The sequence below is a fragment of the Apostichopus japonicus genome, chromosome 16, assembly GCF_037975245.1.
Source record: "Apostichopus japonicus isolate 1M-3 chromosome 16, ASM3797524v1, whole genome shotgun sequence".
Lineage (NCBI taxonomy): Eukaryota > Metazoa > Echinodermata > Holothuroidea > Aspidochirotida > Stichopodidae > Apostichopus > Apostichopus japonicus.
In genome coordinates, this window is record NC_092576.1 from 27,365,519 (window position 1) to 27,383,417 (window position 17,899).

General features: G+C 38.1%; 1 protein-coding gene across 1 annotated transcript in view; it reads right to left on the minus strand.

Annotated features, from left to right (window-relative positions):
• Positions 1 to 1,980: 1,980 nt before the first annotated feature.
• LOC139982804 (uncharacterized) overlaps positions 1,981 to 17,899 on the minus strand; it is a 42,043-nt gene continuing 26,124 nt past the window's right edge. Inside the window, exons 8-14 of the mRNA XM_071995899.1 lie at positions 17,622 to 17,698; positions 16,689 to 16,744; positions 15,964 to 16,083; positions 11,617 to 11,690; positions 8,036 to 8,133; positions 3,569 to 3,616; positions 1,981 to 1,996 (exon numbers count right to left, since the gene is read on the minus strand). Coding sequence (XP_071852000.1) covers positions 8,106 to 8,133; positions 11,617 to 11,690; positions 15,964 to 16,083; positions 16,689 to 16,744; positions 17,622 to 17,698 — 355 coding nt within the window. The 3' untranslated portion in view covers positions 1,981 to 1,996; positions 3,569 to 3,616; positions 8,036 to 8,105. The remainder of the gene's footprint in view (positions 1,997 to 3,568; positions 3,617 to 8,035; positions 8,134 to 11,616; positions 11,691 to 15,963; positions 16,084 to 16,688; positions 16,745 to 17,621; positions 17,699 to 17,899) is intronic.

The following is a 17,899-nucleotide window of genomic DNA, read 5'->3' on the forward strand; positions in this document are numbered from 1 at the left end:
TATTCTTCTGATAACTTTAGATAGACAACAACTCACATACACCAAAGGAAGATACATTTTAGGAAAATGTGTAAACGAAGATGGTTTCAGAGTACTGACTACATTCACCACATAAACAATAATAATTAAAACTCAACCGTTATTAAATTGCAATTAATTGTTTACAGTTTATGTATCTTATATTAACTATACATATATCTACAGGTAAAATTATTCAAAGATCTATCTGCAGTTTTTACCAATAGACTGTTCCTTATGTTATCTTTTTCAATCAACTTACTATGGAATCAAATGAAATCGGAAGCATTAAGGCCATATAGTCCTGCACAAAGTGTCAGGTTATGTTTACGAGCACGATACGAGTCACGAGCACGAGTTTACGAGCACGAGTCACTCCAAGATTAATGTATGTCGTCCAGTTACAGAGTTGTTGACAATTAAAAATTCATAATTTTGGACTTTAAATATGAATGTAAGAGACTGACTTCGGTCAGCTTTGATAAGCCAATGAGGCTTTTTCGCGAGTTCCTGCTTGCAGGAGGATCCAAAATACATACATTACAAAAAATATATCGAAATTCCATTAGGGACTTTTATCCCCTCTGGGTAGCGTTAAGCATGTTTCCATTACAATATTCATAGTTTTGACGTCTTTCATTGTTTTACTGTAACGCAAATTTATCTACAGAATATATCTGACGTCATGTTCATGAGCAAACAGTTCTTATTATTTTCAGCTACTTTGAGACTCATATAACTAACCATCACGATGGTCCAAAATACAACCTTGCTAAGACTGCACCGCTAACTCTCTCGAGAACTTGAAGATGCTAAGAATGGCCAGACTCGAAGGAAAGATGACTCTCTGTGAGATTCATGTTGTCCAGGAAAAGTTTGCGGTTTGTTCAACTCAACAATCAACGCGGAGCAGAGACATTGTCGGCTAATTCGGCTTATGATATAACGAGGCATTTTCTGTTTTGTGGACAATCAAGAACGACGTAAAAACGCTGATCAGAGACACTGTCGGCTTCATTGGCGTATGATCTTACGAGGCATTGTATGTCAGTTGCCAGGCTCTGTTGCTGTTGATAAAATAAAGCGAGAGAGACGTTACCATATGTGTCAAATGATGACAACATCTTTATAAGCTGTTCTAAACGATTCATGTTGCTTATTATGACTATTCAATGCAGGCTGGTAGGGTTTATATAACCTTGTATTTTAGAACATGAACATGAAATCAGCAAATAATTTCTTATATTGATCTCTACTCATTGAAACAATACTTTTCTTGTTCTCATATTTTATGTTTAAGGTTAAATTTATTTTGATAATTGTTATGGAGAAGGAAAGGGGGGGGGGCATGATGATTGTCCAATGTACTTTGTATGTTATGTCTGACTTTGATTTGATCTGATTTATTTCACTCCAAAAATACAAAATACAAAGCAAGACACATGTTGTAGAGAGACTTATTTCTACTGTGGTCCCTCAGCGTACATCTGACAGCAATGATTCCTCAGAATTTTGTATTTTAATATCCCTATAATTTTCATAGTGATTTACACAAGTAGGTATTTTAAATAATTTCAGATAAAAAACATTGGAACATCTTGATGAATTATGAGGGATTGATAGAATAAGAAACAAGTATTCTCTGAAATTTACTTTTATTAATGAATAATATCAAACTTTATTTGTTTATAATTTGAGTCTCTTTCATCATAAAACATTGCAGTTCTCGGATTCATTATTTTATATAATAGTCTAATCACAATTAAATATGGACACTAAATGAATGGATCCATTAAGAGTCTGAAGCTTGAATCCTTCCAAAATATGGATCATAGATTTTGTTGAACATACCAACACTAAACTTCATTTTAATATAACCTTAGTAATACTGTGGGGACAGAGGGTTCTGTCTAGTTTATGACCAAAACTGGTGAGTGTTTATCAAGGCCTACCTGTAGCGATTCCGGAAGGCTTCGACCTAAGTAAAACGAAAGAATAAAATAGATAAAATATAAATATTGTGAAAATAATGATTGTGATCATATTATTCGTTAATAGTGTGAGCTTAACTATGTAGCACTAAAGACCACAAAATGGAGATGTTGTGTAGGTTAAATATCAAGAGCTCAAGGGCAATTTGGTTCCTTGCTTATAAGCCTATATTTACAAGGGACAGAACTGTCCTAAAAAATTGATTTGGATGTACACACAATATTATTCTCATAAATATCAAAAATCATGTGATAAGGGAAATGTTGAGAACCAGGTGTCCGATTTAAGCAAGATATGCACTCTGTCCTGAATGTTAATTGCTGAAACGGTATCAAATTAAACTTTTGGCCACTGATAACTTGAGAATCAGGTGTCCGATTGAAGCGGGATTTGGTTTCCTCTATAGAGCATACCAAGCTCTATTATATAATTGAAATATTGACCCTTTTTCTTTGCCCCATATTTTTCAAAATAGTCAGATGTAGACAGTCTGATGAAAACAAACAAGTCTGCATCACCATCCTAACATTCCTTTAATAAAAAAAAAATAAAAAAAACTTTGACCTCTGATTGCTTCGCAAACAAAGGTCGCACAGGGGTCAACCCATATACAATTTTAATTGGAAGACCATTTTAGATCTGACTATGGCCATTAAAATGTAAATACCCAAGAAACTAGTAACGGTCACCGGAGGTCAAACTGAGGTCAAAGGTCACCCAGATGCGGGTCGACTATTGGATTACAATAGAGTAACTCCCGACCTTCACGGATATCTCGTTCTCAAGTTATTGCAATAATACTAGTTTTTGACCTCTAATTGAGCTTTGTTGACTTTGAATTACACGACCGTTATGTTTAAAAATAAGCAGTCATATCAGACCCTGTCAATGGGATTTATTGCGATGTTTAGTAATTTGGTTTTTGGCCCCTAGCTGACCTTTAGTGACCTTCACAGGCACCAAAACAATAGGGTACACCTTCTTACTATGGCGGATCTATATTTCAAGTTTGAGTTCAGTTCAACTTTCCTTTGTTGAGTTTTAGTGTACCCAAGCAAGTGTCACAGACACACACACACACACGCTTACACCCACACACACGCCCAGTTGACTATATATATAGGTTTTTTTTTGCTAAAGCAATGAACCAAAAAGTATCATAATTAGCTCTCGTGTAAAGATGCATTTCGGAGCAAATTGTTTCATGGCATAGAGTCACTTTTAAATTTCCTTCAGGTAACAAATGAGACATTAAAAGGGTTGCACTGATTTTCTTTAACAGCATATGAAGTCGCAACCTAAATCAACGCCAGAATATTCAAATAAATATGTATAAACATAACGTTTAGCTGTGTATTGACAATGATTCAGAAATAATGCGTTTAATAGACCTATGTTATTTGTAACACACATTTCTAAACCCTGACCAACCATCCCAAAAATGATCGATTACCAGTGAGAACTTGCAGAGCCTCATTCATCTCACACACACCCCCCCCCTCCCCCCTCACATACATACACACACATTTTCAAATCTGAAGAATATTCCGTGTTTTACCTCTTTTGCATAATCAGCATCCGTCAGTTCCTCCCCAAGTTGCAACATCTGTAAATTAAAGCATATAAAAGTTGTTTAAAGAAATGATATTCAATCAGGTGCGATGCCAGATAATTATAGAGGCAGAAGGGGGGGGGGGCAATGTTTTGCCGACTGAAGATGAAAATACCGGTAGGATGTGTTGATAAACGAAGCCTGAGTCCAACGGATTGGGGCTCAGTGGGCAGGTGTCGGCTGAAGCCTGATAGGCCCCTAATTGGTGTCAATGCTCACATAAATGCTGAGGTTTACGTTATTTCTGTGCTTAAATCGGCCTAAACTTCGACCTGTACTAGTTGCATACAAGTTTTAAATGAAATAGGGAATTGTCTACATTAACATTCCAATCTCCTCCCCTCCCTGCACCACGCCCCCTTTCTTTTGTTTTTCTCATTCTCCCTCTCTTCAGTGGCGAACTTAGTATAGTTGGAGCCCCGGGCGGATCCTTCCCTTGTCACCTTGTGCAGGGAATGCTGTCCTGGTGTAGGGGTATAAGTGGAGAAATTGTTGTGATGTTAGGTGTCTTGGATGCAAAATGGTGCTTTTGGCAAGCGTTGAACTGCTTATATGTTTAGGATTTCTCATTCTTCAGTGAATGTTTGTTAAGTTTTCCTTTTGTTTGATCAAAATATTAATTTTAGTAGAAAATTAGACTGGCATAAACAATAATGACTAACGAAATTATTAACAAAAACAGGAACAATTTCCTCCTTTCGTTTACAGCTAGCCACTATAAGCATCCCACCATAAATAATTATTTCGTTATTTTTATGATTATTATTTTTTTTTGTGGGGGTGCGTGGCATGGCTGTGGCATGGGGGGGGGGAAGTATCATTCCGCCCTCCCCCCGCTCCGCAAGTCAGAAAACCCCTTTTTTCATTTCCAAATGAGAAAAAAAAAATCTCATTTGGAACACCAAATTGTATCTAAGGAGAGGTGAAAATGCAAAATTATTTACAAAATGGAGTGGGTGTTTGAAGTGTGCGATATTGCACCTGAGGCCACCTACAGTAGTATGCAAAAAAAATCCAAAGGGGAGGGGGACACCCCCCTTAGACCCCTCCCCGATGCCGTCCATCAGTCTTCAGCCCCCCCCCCACTCAAAAGTACCTTCCTACGCCACTACCTGGTATTACCAGGTATACCGGAAATTTCACGGAACCGCTCTTTCCAGCATTAACTGTAGAAGCAAACACTAGCATGAACCGTATGGACACTAATCTAGCCTACAAATGTCATTGGTTTTCTGACCACAACTTTCCCATTTGTTTTTCCTTTGCAGCAACTTATTTAAAGATTTGATTAAAACGATAATAAAGTACGAAAAATAAGTGTTGTTTACGTGTCTTTCATATTAACGCTAACGTACAGTTCACTCCAGTACGAGGCAACAAGCAGTGCAATAGCATATAATTGGTACTTTTAAAAAAAAAAGTCGCCCAGGGAAGAAAACTAAACTACCGAACGACTGATCCGCTTCTAACCTCAATCCCCTTGCATTGGTAGCATATAATAGGTCTAGGAATGACCAGGTTAGTATTTGGATATTAATAACAGGTTGGAATATACGTAATGCGCAGAATCGGTTTAAGAACAGGCATGAATATACGTAATGAGGAGAATCGATATAATAACAGGTATAAATATAGGTCATGCGCGCGTAAAATTACGTGTGTGTAAACTGTAAAGAACTCATGAGAACTATTTGACGGGAAGTTATTTATACTTGCGAGTACGGTATAACTACTGAAGTTTAAAGCAATTAGCCGTAGCAAAGTGTGGGTAATATTATACAACGTGACTGGGGAATGACGTTAATTTGTCAAGTAGCGGTCTGCAAAAAAATAACCTTGGGGGATTCTTTTTTTGAAATGGTATTCTGACATGCAAAGAGAGTGACATCTCAGAACCGCGAATGCTCCGTGACATTGTCAAAGAAGTGAGAGATAGAGACCATCGTAGGGTTAGCGCCAGCTGTAAAATTGAGGTGGGGGGCTGGGAGGTTCTCCCCTTGACCAACTATTTCTTGGGGGGAGGATTTTGAGTATATTGGGGGGGGGAAGTATGATAGGCTACTGTCTGGCTCCAAAAGCTCCAGTTTTTAACCTTAAAAGCAGATATTAAAAAAATAACATAGAAACCACATAATTACTGGGACCAAGTGATAGTACTGGTCTGAGTAGTCTCTCATATCACTCTTGCAGATATGTCTAAATTTGTTTGTTTTGTTATTATTATGTATTTTATTCTTAATCCCTTGATTTAGTATTATGTTAATCTGGGTGCCCAATATTTTAATCATGTATTTTTTCCTGTGTGGATAAAATCACTCGCCAACGTAATCGAAACTATTATACCGGTGTAAAGTAGCCTACTTGAAGTTAAAACCTTCAATCCATCGTCACAGCAACAGTGTAAGTAAAATACTACATTCTATCTGCAGGACATAGCAGATACCTTTCAAACAACTGCCGATTTGTTTTTTTGCAAACCGATGGTTAGGCAAGGTTTTCCCATTGACTTAGTGTGGTGTTAAGCTACCATGTGGTCAAAGATAGCAGCAATAATGAAAGTATTCGATGAATATTTTAAGTGCCAGCTAACTGCGACACATTTTGAACGAATAAACAGATGGTTAGGCAATATTTCCATGTTGACCTATTGAGATGTTAGTGCCATGCTTGTTGGAGATGTGTGAGGATTTCAGGCAAACGTAGTTAGTCGAGCGACATGTCGTTGTTTTCATCAAACAGTGATAGCTCTGACAGTCCCATAGCAATTGCTTTGCTCTCATAGTAATAGCTACTGAATACGTTCGTGATTCAAGCGTAAATATTGAAATTTTCAAACTATGTTTCATTTGTTTATTTCACATTAGGAAAGATAATTAAAGTTACGGGATGTTAAGATGGATTATAGATGGGATTACTAAAAAATAATAATCGCAAGTGGCTTTTTACTAAAACGTTTATTCCAAATGCAATCGTTTGGCGGTTAATCCTTACAAGGTCACAGCCTTATAATGTCTGTTTAATTCAACTTGATGGCTGATATTTATTGCGAGCATTCCAGTCTTGGCAACTTTTGACATGCGGGATTTGAAATCAAATTGCGGGAATCGCGCAATCCCGCGGCTAATGCTAACCCGGTGACTAAGGACCCATCAATTAGTTAAGTATGGATCATTTCAGACCTGTCAACCTGTTTGACCCCAAAATAGGGAGAATAAAAAAATTCAGGGCCAAAAAACGGGAGAATAAGGGGAAAATAGGGAGATTGGTAATTTTCAACTGAAATGATATATTTTATTAAACTTGTGCACCAAGGCATATGCACAGTGCAAGCCGTACTACTGTACTGTATTCAGGACTCGACCAAGGTCAACGTACAATAACGACATTGGGTGAGGTCTGAGAACTGAAAAAGCAGCCTGATATTGGTTGAGAGTCCCGCACAGCACTGTGCCAGCAGGGAGTTGTTATGGAACTCCCTGGTATCAGTCATAACGTGTTTGTAAACAATCAATCTATTTTTAGATTACACTGATTACCCGAAAGGCATATGATTAACTGTTGGCTATTTTCAGAAACTTCAGAAAAAAGTGATGAAACATTAAAAAACCGGGAGAATAGAATATGAAACCGGGAGGCCGGGAGATTCGGGTAAAACCCGGGAGTCTCCCGGAAAAAACGGGAGAGTTGACAGGTCTGTCATTTTAAAATTTAGATGGAAACTTTGCCGCTCTCTGACAGTAGGTACAGACAGCTGGGTATGCAAAAATGTCTGCAGTTTACTCGCGTGTCTCATACCTACTTCAAGCACGTTTTACCAGCGCGGGTTTGTCTTAGGTAGACAGCCATTACATTGCTAACAGAAACTGCAGATAATATGTATTGTTATTACTGTACACACACACATGCCATCCAATCCCATTTCCTCGCGTACAGCAGCACGTGTTTCAAAAACTTTAACAGGTGTTGTGCTGTATTATGTACCTTCCCCTCCCCCATAAACTGTTACAAATTATCGTGTGTAAATGTTACCCATACGTGCTTGTGATTGGCTGTTTAGGCTAAACCATTTTAAAGGTGAAAACGCAAGAAACATGTCAGTTTGCACTTTCGTTGACCTTTTGTCAACCTTTACTAGTTGGAGCAGCATATGTATAATTCCGGAAATTAACGCCGGGAAGTAAACTTCTTAAACAATAACATCACACTCACGAAGAGCAACAGGAATGTGTATCTGCACTCCGTCTGAAAGTTGTTTATGCCTTAGTGATGAACTGATGGCAACAACTATAATGCATACTAATGGATGGATTTAGACAGAATTAAAGTTCGTTTAAAACTGTCTAGAGACATATGCCATTTATGTGTGTACCTGAAGTAAACATTTAAACCTGATAACTCACACACATTACTTACAGGAAAGAATGATTCAGGATCTTCGTCTAGGAGCCAGCGACCAGACTGAAGATCCAGAAGATAATTGCGTTCATTGCTTTTGTAAGGAAACCAGAAAACTGTAAAATGGATAGAACAGAAGACTATAGTCAATATTGTAACTTGACCATGCATGGATAATTGAGAAACTGGGAATTCGTAGTTAACTTAACGTAGGGACCATCATCCTCCCATCCCCTACACCCAACCATCCCCTCACCCCGTCACGTACTAGTGTTCGACCGATTATATGACAATCGGTTTTACCGATTACCGGCCCACGGGCCGATGCCGATTACCAATTATTTCATCATTTTCGTGGAACCGGCCTAATGTATGATTTAGTGTTATGCATGATTACCAACTTCTAGGCCAATACAATCATATATGTAAATGAACGACTTAAGGTTTCCCAGTAAAGATTAAGGTGCAAATAAAGAACACTGTAATACAAACAAAAGGCGCTGTACATTTATAACGAGGAGTCGCAATATTGCAATCCCGCCACAACACAGTAATTGACAGTGCTGTACAGACTACAGAAGGAGGAAAATAGTAGTATCCATTGGCTACGAAATGCGAAAAAAAAGTCAGGGACAGCTTTGACATCTGGTATAATAACTATTATCTGTGTTGCAACTCCAAAGAAAATAAAGTGAAAAGTATATCGCACGGAAATAACATATTTGTTACTTCGTAATCTGATATCAAAATATATAATCTGATATGAAAAATAATGTATAAAAGTAAGTTACTTTAACGCATTCTCTTACACATGCTCTTTAGTGGATAAGCAGATTGCAGTTATATTTAATCATGAAAAATAAAACAGTCCAAAACGTTTGCTTCAAGTTTTCAATTATTAACATCCTCGAGGGAAACCTTCCGATCGAACGTTGTTTCAAACGATCATACACAGTAAGTCAATGGCGCTTCTCCATTGACTTAACTACATGTGGGAGAAATCACACACTAAAGTCCCATCGGTTTTGTTGCGGGTGTCGCTAGAAATTATACTTGCTTTAGTCGGTTGCGGTAAAGGAGTTCAGTTAATGCAAAGGGGTTATTTTAGCACGTATGGTACATGCGGTCAGGGAAAAAAAGTTGCTTCGGGTTTTTCGCAACAATATGCGTAAGAATGTTTGCCTAATCACACTATACTGTAATGCAGTAGAACTACTGAGGACTGTCGCCCAGCATTTTTAGGGGTATTTGGCTCCTTGCTTTCATCATTTTATCGCATTTGTAAAATCTTAGTTGCATTTTCAAACTGAACAGTTATGAAGCTCAACCTTTCTCTAGCCAGACTAGCCTAATGTACGTAGAACTCACAATGAACGAATCCTAATGTTTTCGTTTTCACTTTCCAGTTTTCACCTATACGGTGAAACGGCCAAAGTGGTTCCAAAGTATATTGCTTTCGTTTTATGTTTAGTCAAGACAATAAATCGTTCTTATCAATCGTTAAACATGGATAATAGAAGGTTCTGTAAGATGCAGTAAGCGAAGTGAAAAAAAAATCGTCCCCCCCCCCCTATAAGCTTATTGCGGGTATACTGTATGATGTTAACTGCCAAAACTGGATACTATATTGCAGAGCATTAGTACAATCTCGCATGAGGGACTTGCGATACCGTTTCCTTCCCGGCTTTCAATAGCGTTGCATCGAATGATCTACATTTTTCTCCCGATGTGGTTGTGCTGAATCAAAAGCGCGGAAAAATACAATCCTTTACGTGGAACGTAATAATCGGTTCCGCATAATCGGTAGCGCTATGGATTTTGCCGATGTTGATTATTTACCGATTGTCTGATAATCGTTCGGATCCCGATTATCGGTCGAACACTATCACGTACATATACAATCAGGATATTGTACATTAACCCATACATGTCTGTCATTACTCGAAAGATGGAGAGTATACTACCTTCTTGTCCTTCCAAACTTGACACATGTTATATGATATACATTACTTGAAACAATTATCAATAATAGATTATTAATTAATAGCAATTTTATTAAATATTGTATCATAATCAGGGACAAATCGCTAATACAGTTTAAAGAGTATTTCAGTGTTTTAAATTGGAAAGTAAAATGGCGAATATTGGTCATTATAACCGTGATAGTCTGTTATATGTAAATTTCCCGTTATAATTGATTTACGTAGAAATATAACCTGATAAATCTACAAAACATATGATCAAAACAACTGCAATCCAAATTATGGTACAAGTTCAAATAATCTTGTTCAACGAAAAGAAACATAAGAAACATTATTCCGTACCCTAGGAACCAACCGGCTGCTTTACTTGAATAAACATATTCCCCTTTGGACCTTTTGTCTTATAGAAAAAGACGTGACCGAACAAATACCCCAAACAATTACCCCTGGACGATTACCCCCCAGTCAATAACCCCCGGGCGATTACCCGACGGAAAATTATCCCCCGGACAAATACCACCCGGACAATTACCCCCCAGGACAAGTACCACCCGGACAGATACCCCCGGATAATAACCCCCGAGGACAAAAACCCCCAAACAAGTACCCACCGGGACAACTACCTCCTCGGACGAATATTCCCTAGACAGTTACCCCCCGGGTAAATATCCCCGGACGAATATCACCCTGGACATATGCCGTTAACTATAGGGGACGGATGCAGCGACGGATACGCAGGTCTTTTTTTCTAGTGCATTTACCCGCGGGCATCAACATATACCCTGGTCCCTTGGGCAAGAGCATATTAACAGGTGGGTCAGGGTGACGGTTAAACTGGCACCACTATGGTCGTCGTGTGCTTCTAGCCCTTTTAGCTTCATCTCGACTTTTTAAAAAGATTCGAGCCTTTCATATATAAGCCCCCTATTCTCCTGGATAGGGTTTGACAATGGACTGAGGCCATGGGCAAGATAGGTGGAGACGGCAGTTGAAGAAGCAAGAGGGGGGGGGGGGTGGGGGGTGGGGTTGGGCATTGGTCACTGATGGTAGTTACTATTAATTTACTATTAGTTATAGTCAAACTATTCTGTACTATTAATCTCCGAACATTTCCGGCTTATTGCAACTTACCATTTTCAAGTTTTCTTCTGAGTAATTTTACTTGACGATTTGTTGTTATGTTAGTTTTGTATAGCGCTTTATATGGCATAGCCATCTCAAAGCGCATTGAATCCCTGGTCATCAGGCTGGCTGCCGAGAATCCAGCGCACACGCCTAAGTTACCTCACAGGTCCCTATTATACACCTGGATGGAGAGGGGCAGTCGAGATAAAAGTGCCTTGCTCAAGGACACAACATAATGGCGAGAGCTGGAATCGAACCCACAATCCTGAGATCATATATAAACCCAATGCGTTAGCCACTCGGCCACCACCCTCCCCTTGTTTTGCTTATTCTAAGCTATTTTTTTCCTGGAAGTGCACGGTATGAGTCCAGGGTATATGTCCCGGGGTATTTGTCCTTAAAGTTTCACCAAACCCCCCACCCCCCCATTGCTCCATTCTAATTCTCCCAGGTAAAAACCACTAGAATATCAATGAGAGATGTATACTGTACCGTGGACATTCCTTGCTTTCAGGTTTACCAGAGAGGAAGATGCAATAGTAGGTGGCAGCAGACAGTAACGAAAACTGAAGAGGAAGAAAGAGATTCATTGTAATTATAATTGTGACGTCATATAATATTCAGGTACTGTCCATCCAGTGTAGCTACTTATGTCATTAAATGTCGACTACCAGGTGCCGCTTATACAAGATACGTAAACGGTGGAATGATAAAGGTTAGCAATATTACAATCTAAAATATTCTAAAGCTGAAGGTGTGATACCCGTTATAAAAAGGCTATAATTTACCTTTTACATTATATTTCGGTCAGAATAACGCACTTGTATACCTGACCATAATTGAGTTGTCTTTGACTGCTAGTACGGACAAGGCCATCAAAGTTATGCAATGCCTTCTATACTGAAGGTTAACGTTTAACGACTGGAAATGATGCGTACGTAATCTACATTCACCAAACTTCACAACACTACGATACACATATCAACGGAAGCAACAACTATTTTTGGCTCTGCCAACGGGGTGGGGGGGGGGGAAGCAAATATATTATGTCCTCCGTCAAGGTGAGGGGTCCTAGGGCGGGGTGGCTATTCCCTTTGAGAAATGTTGGTTAGATGGATGGTGTTTGCATGATGGTTCTATAGTCTGTTTCATTTAGGAAAAAAAAAAGTAATTCTGAAGGAAAGTAAATAATAAATATCATATTAATAAGACTTTTTTTCTTTGCTGTTTAGGTTGAACCGCACACACACATTATATTTATATGTTGTACACCAGAGTGCTTTGTAATATTCCGTCTGGCATTATTTTAGTCTGGGGACTAACCCCCGCCCTCACTTACTTAAACACCAACAGTTTTTAATATAATGTTCGTTTGGTCGTCTTATTAGAAATTTTACCTTCGAAAATATGTATCTTTATTTCCGCTTGCTTACGCTCTTCATTTCATATCATATTAGATAACAACTTATTACTTCCCCAAAAGAAAGTAAAAATCATTGACAACAATCTACGTGCCAGGCCGACCAACAAACCCAGACAGTGTCTAGGCGTATCCATAAGCAACATCCAGGTACTTGTTTGTTTGTAGAATCCAGGTGTTATTCATAAAACACGCGCGTCTCTTGTATTGAATACAACTTCTTTTCATTGGGACGCGCGCGTCTCTTTTACTGAATACAACTTCTTTTCATTGCATTGTTTAAGTATTTGATTGACAGGTGATGAACAAAAGAAAATATTAAACTATTGTAAGTGTCTGTAGAGGAAAAGATTGCTGTACATCTTTAGCTAGAAAATGATGAAAGAAGTTCAATAGACTTTTAGCATTGAAAAATGTGTGTGAACTGTCTGAGTAGAAAAGCGTAGAAACCAGTTAACTGTACAGATATATGATGAATGTGTACACACTGTAGGGTATATACGATTTACGTTATCTGTTGTAAATTGTCATTTTGATGAAAACATGGATTAAAACAAATATAGGAGAAATGGAACAGTGTGTGCGCCAAGGGGGGGGGGGGGGGGGGGTGGATGGTTGTGTGGGTGGGGTCCGGGGTGGGGGGGGGGGTTGGGGTTGGGAGGGGTTAAAGCGGAGGATATGCAAGATAAAACAAATATAGGAGAAATGAAACAGTGTGCGTGTGCCGGGGAGTGGATTATGGTGGGGTGCCGGGGGGGGGGGTTGGGAAGGGTTAAAGAGGATGATTAGCCTGATGAAAACGGAATAAAACAAATATAGGAGAAATGGAACAGTGTGCGTGTGCCGGGGAGTGGATTATGGTGGGGTGCCGGGGGGGGGGGTTGGGAAGGGTTAAAGAGGATGATTAGCCTGATGAAAACGGAATAAAACAAATATAGGAGAAATGGAACAGTGTGCGTGTGCCGGGGAATGGATGGGGGTGTTAAGGAAATGTGTTTGCAGCGCTGGACGTGGATATGAAATAGCGTTTCGGACATATTTAACAAGATCAGGGAAACGACATTTGAGGGGTGCGGGAGGGGGCGTGAGAGAGGGTATATATAATTGCGTAGTCTATACATTGCTTCAGGGCATGATTTGCAGGTATTAGGAACAACAGTGCGTAGGTGGGCTTGGTGGTGGGGCTGATATGGCATCGGAAGGGAATTTCACATTGGAATAATTTGAATAATTAGGGAATGGCATTTGAAAGGACTAGGGGTGTGGAAGAGGAACCTGGTGGAGGTTATGTATATACTTCCGTATTTGATTCATTTGTTCAAGACATGCATAATGTTTGGTAGATTTTATTCTCTTAAAACAAAACTTATTTGGGGGAACAGGAGGGTGTGAAGCGGGTTCAGGGAAAGGGTAAGGAGGGGGGGGGGGGTACATATTCTGTTAGTGGTATGGGTTGATTTACGGTTCAGTGGTAACTAATTCTAGTGTAGGATAAGAATATAACTGTAATAGAATAAATACAGGATTGAACCTGACTAGAAATGGGAGTCTGAAGGAAAATGAATAGGCTACTTAATAGAATAATTAAAAAATAAACTATAAATAAAGACATGTTTTGTTTTAATGCGGGTTAGGTGGGGTCACATGTTTAGATTAGTGGATGGGGGGTATTAGTGAAGGGTTTTTCAGGAGTACGTTGGTGTAATATCAATATGGGGTGAAACAGGGGTGTTGATTTTAGTATTATGGGTTGCAATATTTGTTTCCGTTTTTTGGGGGTCAGTGTGGAGCTAATCTACTAGGCCTATACAGAGTTAAATACATTTTTTTTTGGGGGGGGGGGGGAGGCGAGCGGGGTTTTGCGTAAAAGTTGAGCGTTTTTTTAGGGTAAGTGGGAACGGGAGTAGAATACAGTCATATTTATAAATTTATTTTTTTAATATTATTTTTTTATTTTGCGTTGCTTTTTATTTCGTTTTGTATTATATTACTTGGTTAAGAAAACATAATATGTTGATGTTGTTTAAGAACATAAGGCTCTGTAGTTTCCTTGTTGTGTAGGCTATGCGATATTACTTGTTGTATTGGAGCGTTGGGGAGTAAGGAAGGGTCAGGTGAGGGCCTAATAAATATTCAAGTAGGTAATAAACAGTTTTAGTTAAATTAATCACTCTGATACTAACTATTCTGCAGTTGGTTGTTATGTTCGGAGCTTTTTCTTTACATTTACTTTATTAAGTAAATTTCACATATAATAATTATTCAGCAAACTTGGATTATATTAATATTTAACAATAATTTCACTTACATTGTTTACATTTTGCACTTATTTATTTAATATTTGTTGGGGGGGGGGGGATCGGGAGAGTCTCTGACATTTTATTCAAAGTTGTAAATGGTCAAAATACCTTTAACACCTTGATGCTACCTGTGATGTGTGTCTTACTTTGAAAAGGGCTAAATATTGTGCAAGTCTGTTGAAGGTTGCTCATTTTTTATTAACTTTTGATGAGCGAGGGGAGGGGGTTGAGGCGGGGAGTGAAATGAAAATGTTAAGATTTCACTGACTGATTAAAAGACAAACCCTGTATTATTTTAGACAATAAACAACAAAGAGATTGTGCAGGGGACTTACTACTGTTTTTAATATATAGTTAATATTAGGGGGAGGGAGTTGGGGGAGAGGGGCATATGTCAGGTTAATTTGCATCTTACCTAAAATACAAGTATGTAATTGAACTTACATCGTATTTAAGGTATTTAAGTTGACTTGTGCTTGGTAATGCTAGGGTTTAATGCTAACATTTGGCATTACATTATTTGAGTTCTGGTTAAAGACAGACTGCCAAACCACATTGCACCATCTTGAATAGTTACTGGCGGTTATTTTATTTTCTCGTTTTAGTTGAATTTAAATTATTAAATATCTGTTAATTTAGGTATTATTATTCAACAAGGATAAGAAAGGGATTTTTAAGCTTTTAATTAAGGTCACTTCTGGGATAGCAATGTTTTTTTTATTATAGCATACAGATCAAGATTTTATATTTCAATTTTCTTTCTCTTTAGTTCTCATGATAAGCCAATAAACTAACCGGACCTCAGGCGTTTAAAGTATCTGAAAACATCTCAGAAATGGCGGATAGTTCAGTAGCTAAGAGGATTATTGCCATTTTCCTTAGCGTACAATGATCCACTAGTCAGTTTTCTGTTTGTTTTACCTCGAAATTGTTTTGTTAAAATCTGTTATTTTGTGTATCAGATCACACTTTGTTAAGGATGGGCCTAAATGATCTAATTCTGATAAAAACAATAATAAACCGGCTCACTATCAAATCATCGAAAGTTGGGGAGAACAATAAATAAAATAAAAAAATTTATCTGTTCTACTTCACCGTATCCCTTCAATGTATCCTTACGTCATGCCTGGATGCCTTCTTCAGGAGTTCTATGGTTGACTTCTGTGATTCCTGACTGCTTTCGTTATTGATGTAGACACCATTTGAACACAGCTCTGTAATAGTCTGGATGTCTTCGGCCTATGCAATAAAATGACCAAAATTACACAATGTTTAACTTGTCTCTTTCTGCTCTAGATACTGACACTTTCTGGTTAAAGTCCTTCAAATTATACTTTGGGTTTTTATTTGTCTGTCTGTAGTCTACCCCCTCATCTCCTACAATGATTAGAGCCTTCTTTTGTTCACCTCTTCCCTAATCTTAGACTCATTTAATATATTATTTCATATTTATTCCACTACTTCTTTTAACTAACGTCATCACTTTGTGAAGGTGTAAATGAGCATGATAAAATCCTAAGATTCCTAAACCATAAAATAGTACCTACATACCTCACACAGTGCCCCCCCCCCCTCCCCAACACCATCTCTCTATTCATATTCCTACCTGACAATTAATCAGAATGGACAAGTATAACTGAAATATTTATTTCATTCTTGAAAATGTTTACAACAGATTAAGCCGCATACCACACACTGTGTCAGAGTTGTATCATCGCTTCAATGGGATATTTCACGGTACAATGATATTTACACTAGTGGTTAAACAGGCTGTACTTTTTGGAAAAAAAAAAACAACACGGACCATGTTGATCCTTACATACGTTTACCATCTTATCACCAACCTGTTTCCATTTGCCGGACTGCAGATCAAGCTGACTGGTATTTGCGGGCCAAAGAACTTCAGAGAAAGAAAATTAAAATAACATTGACATTTTACTAGTCTTGCTCACCTACAATAACAACATAAAACTACCATGCTGAAATATTAAATAATTCTCGATTGTTATTTTGTTTTTGTTGATGGGATCTTTCTCTCTTTGCATCTCTCTTTCTGGTTTATTCATTTTCCAAACAGTAATAAACAAGCAAGATTAAAACGTGCAGAAAGAAATGTATTAATTACCTTAAGCTTTTAAATTTAGTAGGATACTTTGCAATTTTGATAGTAAGGCGTTTCTAATGTCACTTTGTTATTACTATTCATTATCAGTGAATAATCATTACTAAGATTCGTTGCTTGAACATACACGCCACGCCCCCCCCCCCCCCCTCGCGAGCATTTTGCCTTACACGAATTTCGCAGTAGAGTTTAAATTGAATTGAAAATATATATATAAAAAAACAGTAAAAACGTTTAGACTAAGAAATATACAAACATTTTAACTTTTCCGTCAAAATTCATAAAAGAAACGGCAAAGGATTGCAACACTTATAAACATCTCATATACCCATACACAATGGGATAGGTCCTAACCTTACACATGCTATATAAATGAATGGTAAATGCACAACCACTATCTAGCAGACAACGCAAGAAGTGCACGTCTGTGATGAAACCAAAATATGCAAATTTATGTAATGCACTATTTCCAATAATTCTGTCTGAGAAGTTGCTCTTCCCTCCGCAGTCCCGTCCCGCCACCCCCCCTCCCCTCATCCTACCCTTTCAAACACACGCAATCGTACAATCCACATTTCCAGAACCCACGCAAAGAGTTAGCACCTTTTTCACACTTATTTAATAATCTCCCAGAGTATTATCTGCCGCAAAATACCTTTAATATTCCTTGATTTTGCTGTTTCCGGTATCATCGCTGGACTGATGGATGTTGGCAGTTTACATCGATAAAACCTGTAAACAAGAAAATAATGAAGTTAAGAATTGTGGTTAGTCTCGCTGGTCTAAAAGTAAAAAAAAAAAACGTCTGAATATATATGATGATTGTTCCTCTCGTTACTCAATCATTTCTGAATAATGTTGAACAACGCGTACCCAGCTTAGTGTAAATATAAAATGAACTTCCTGTATCTAATTTATATAATATACAGTTTA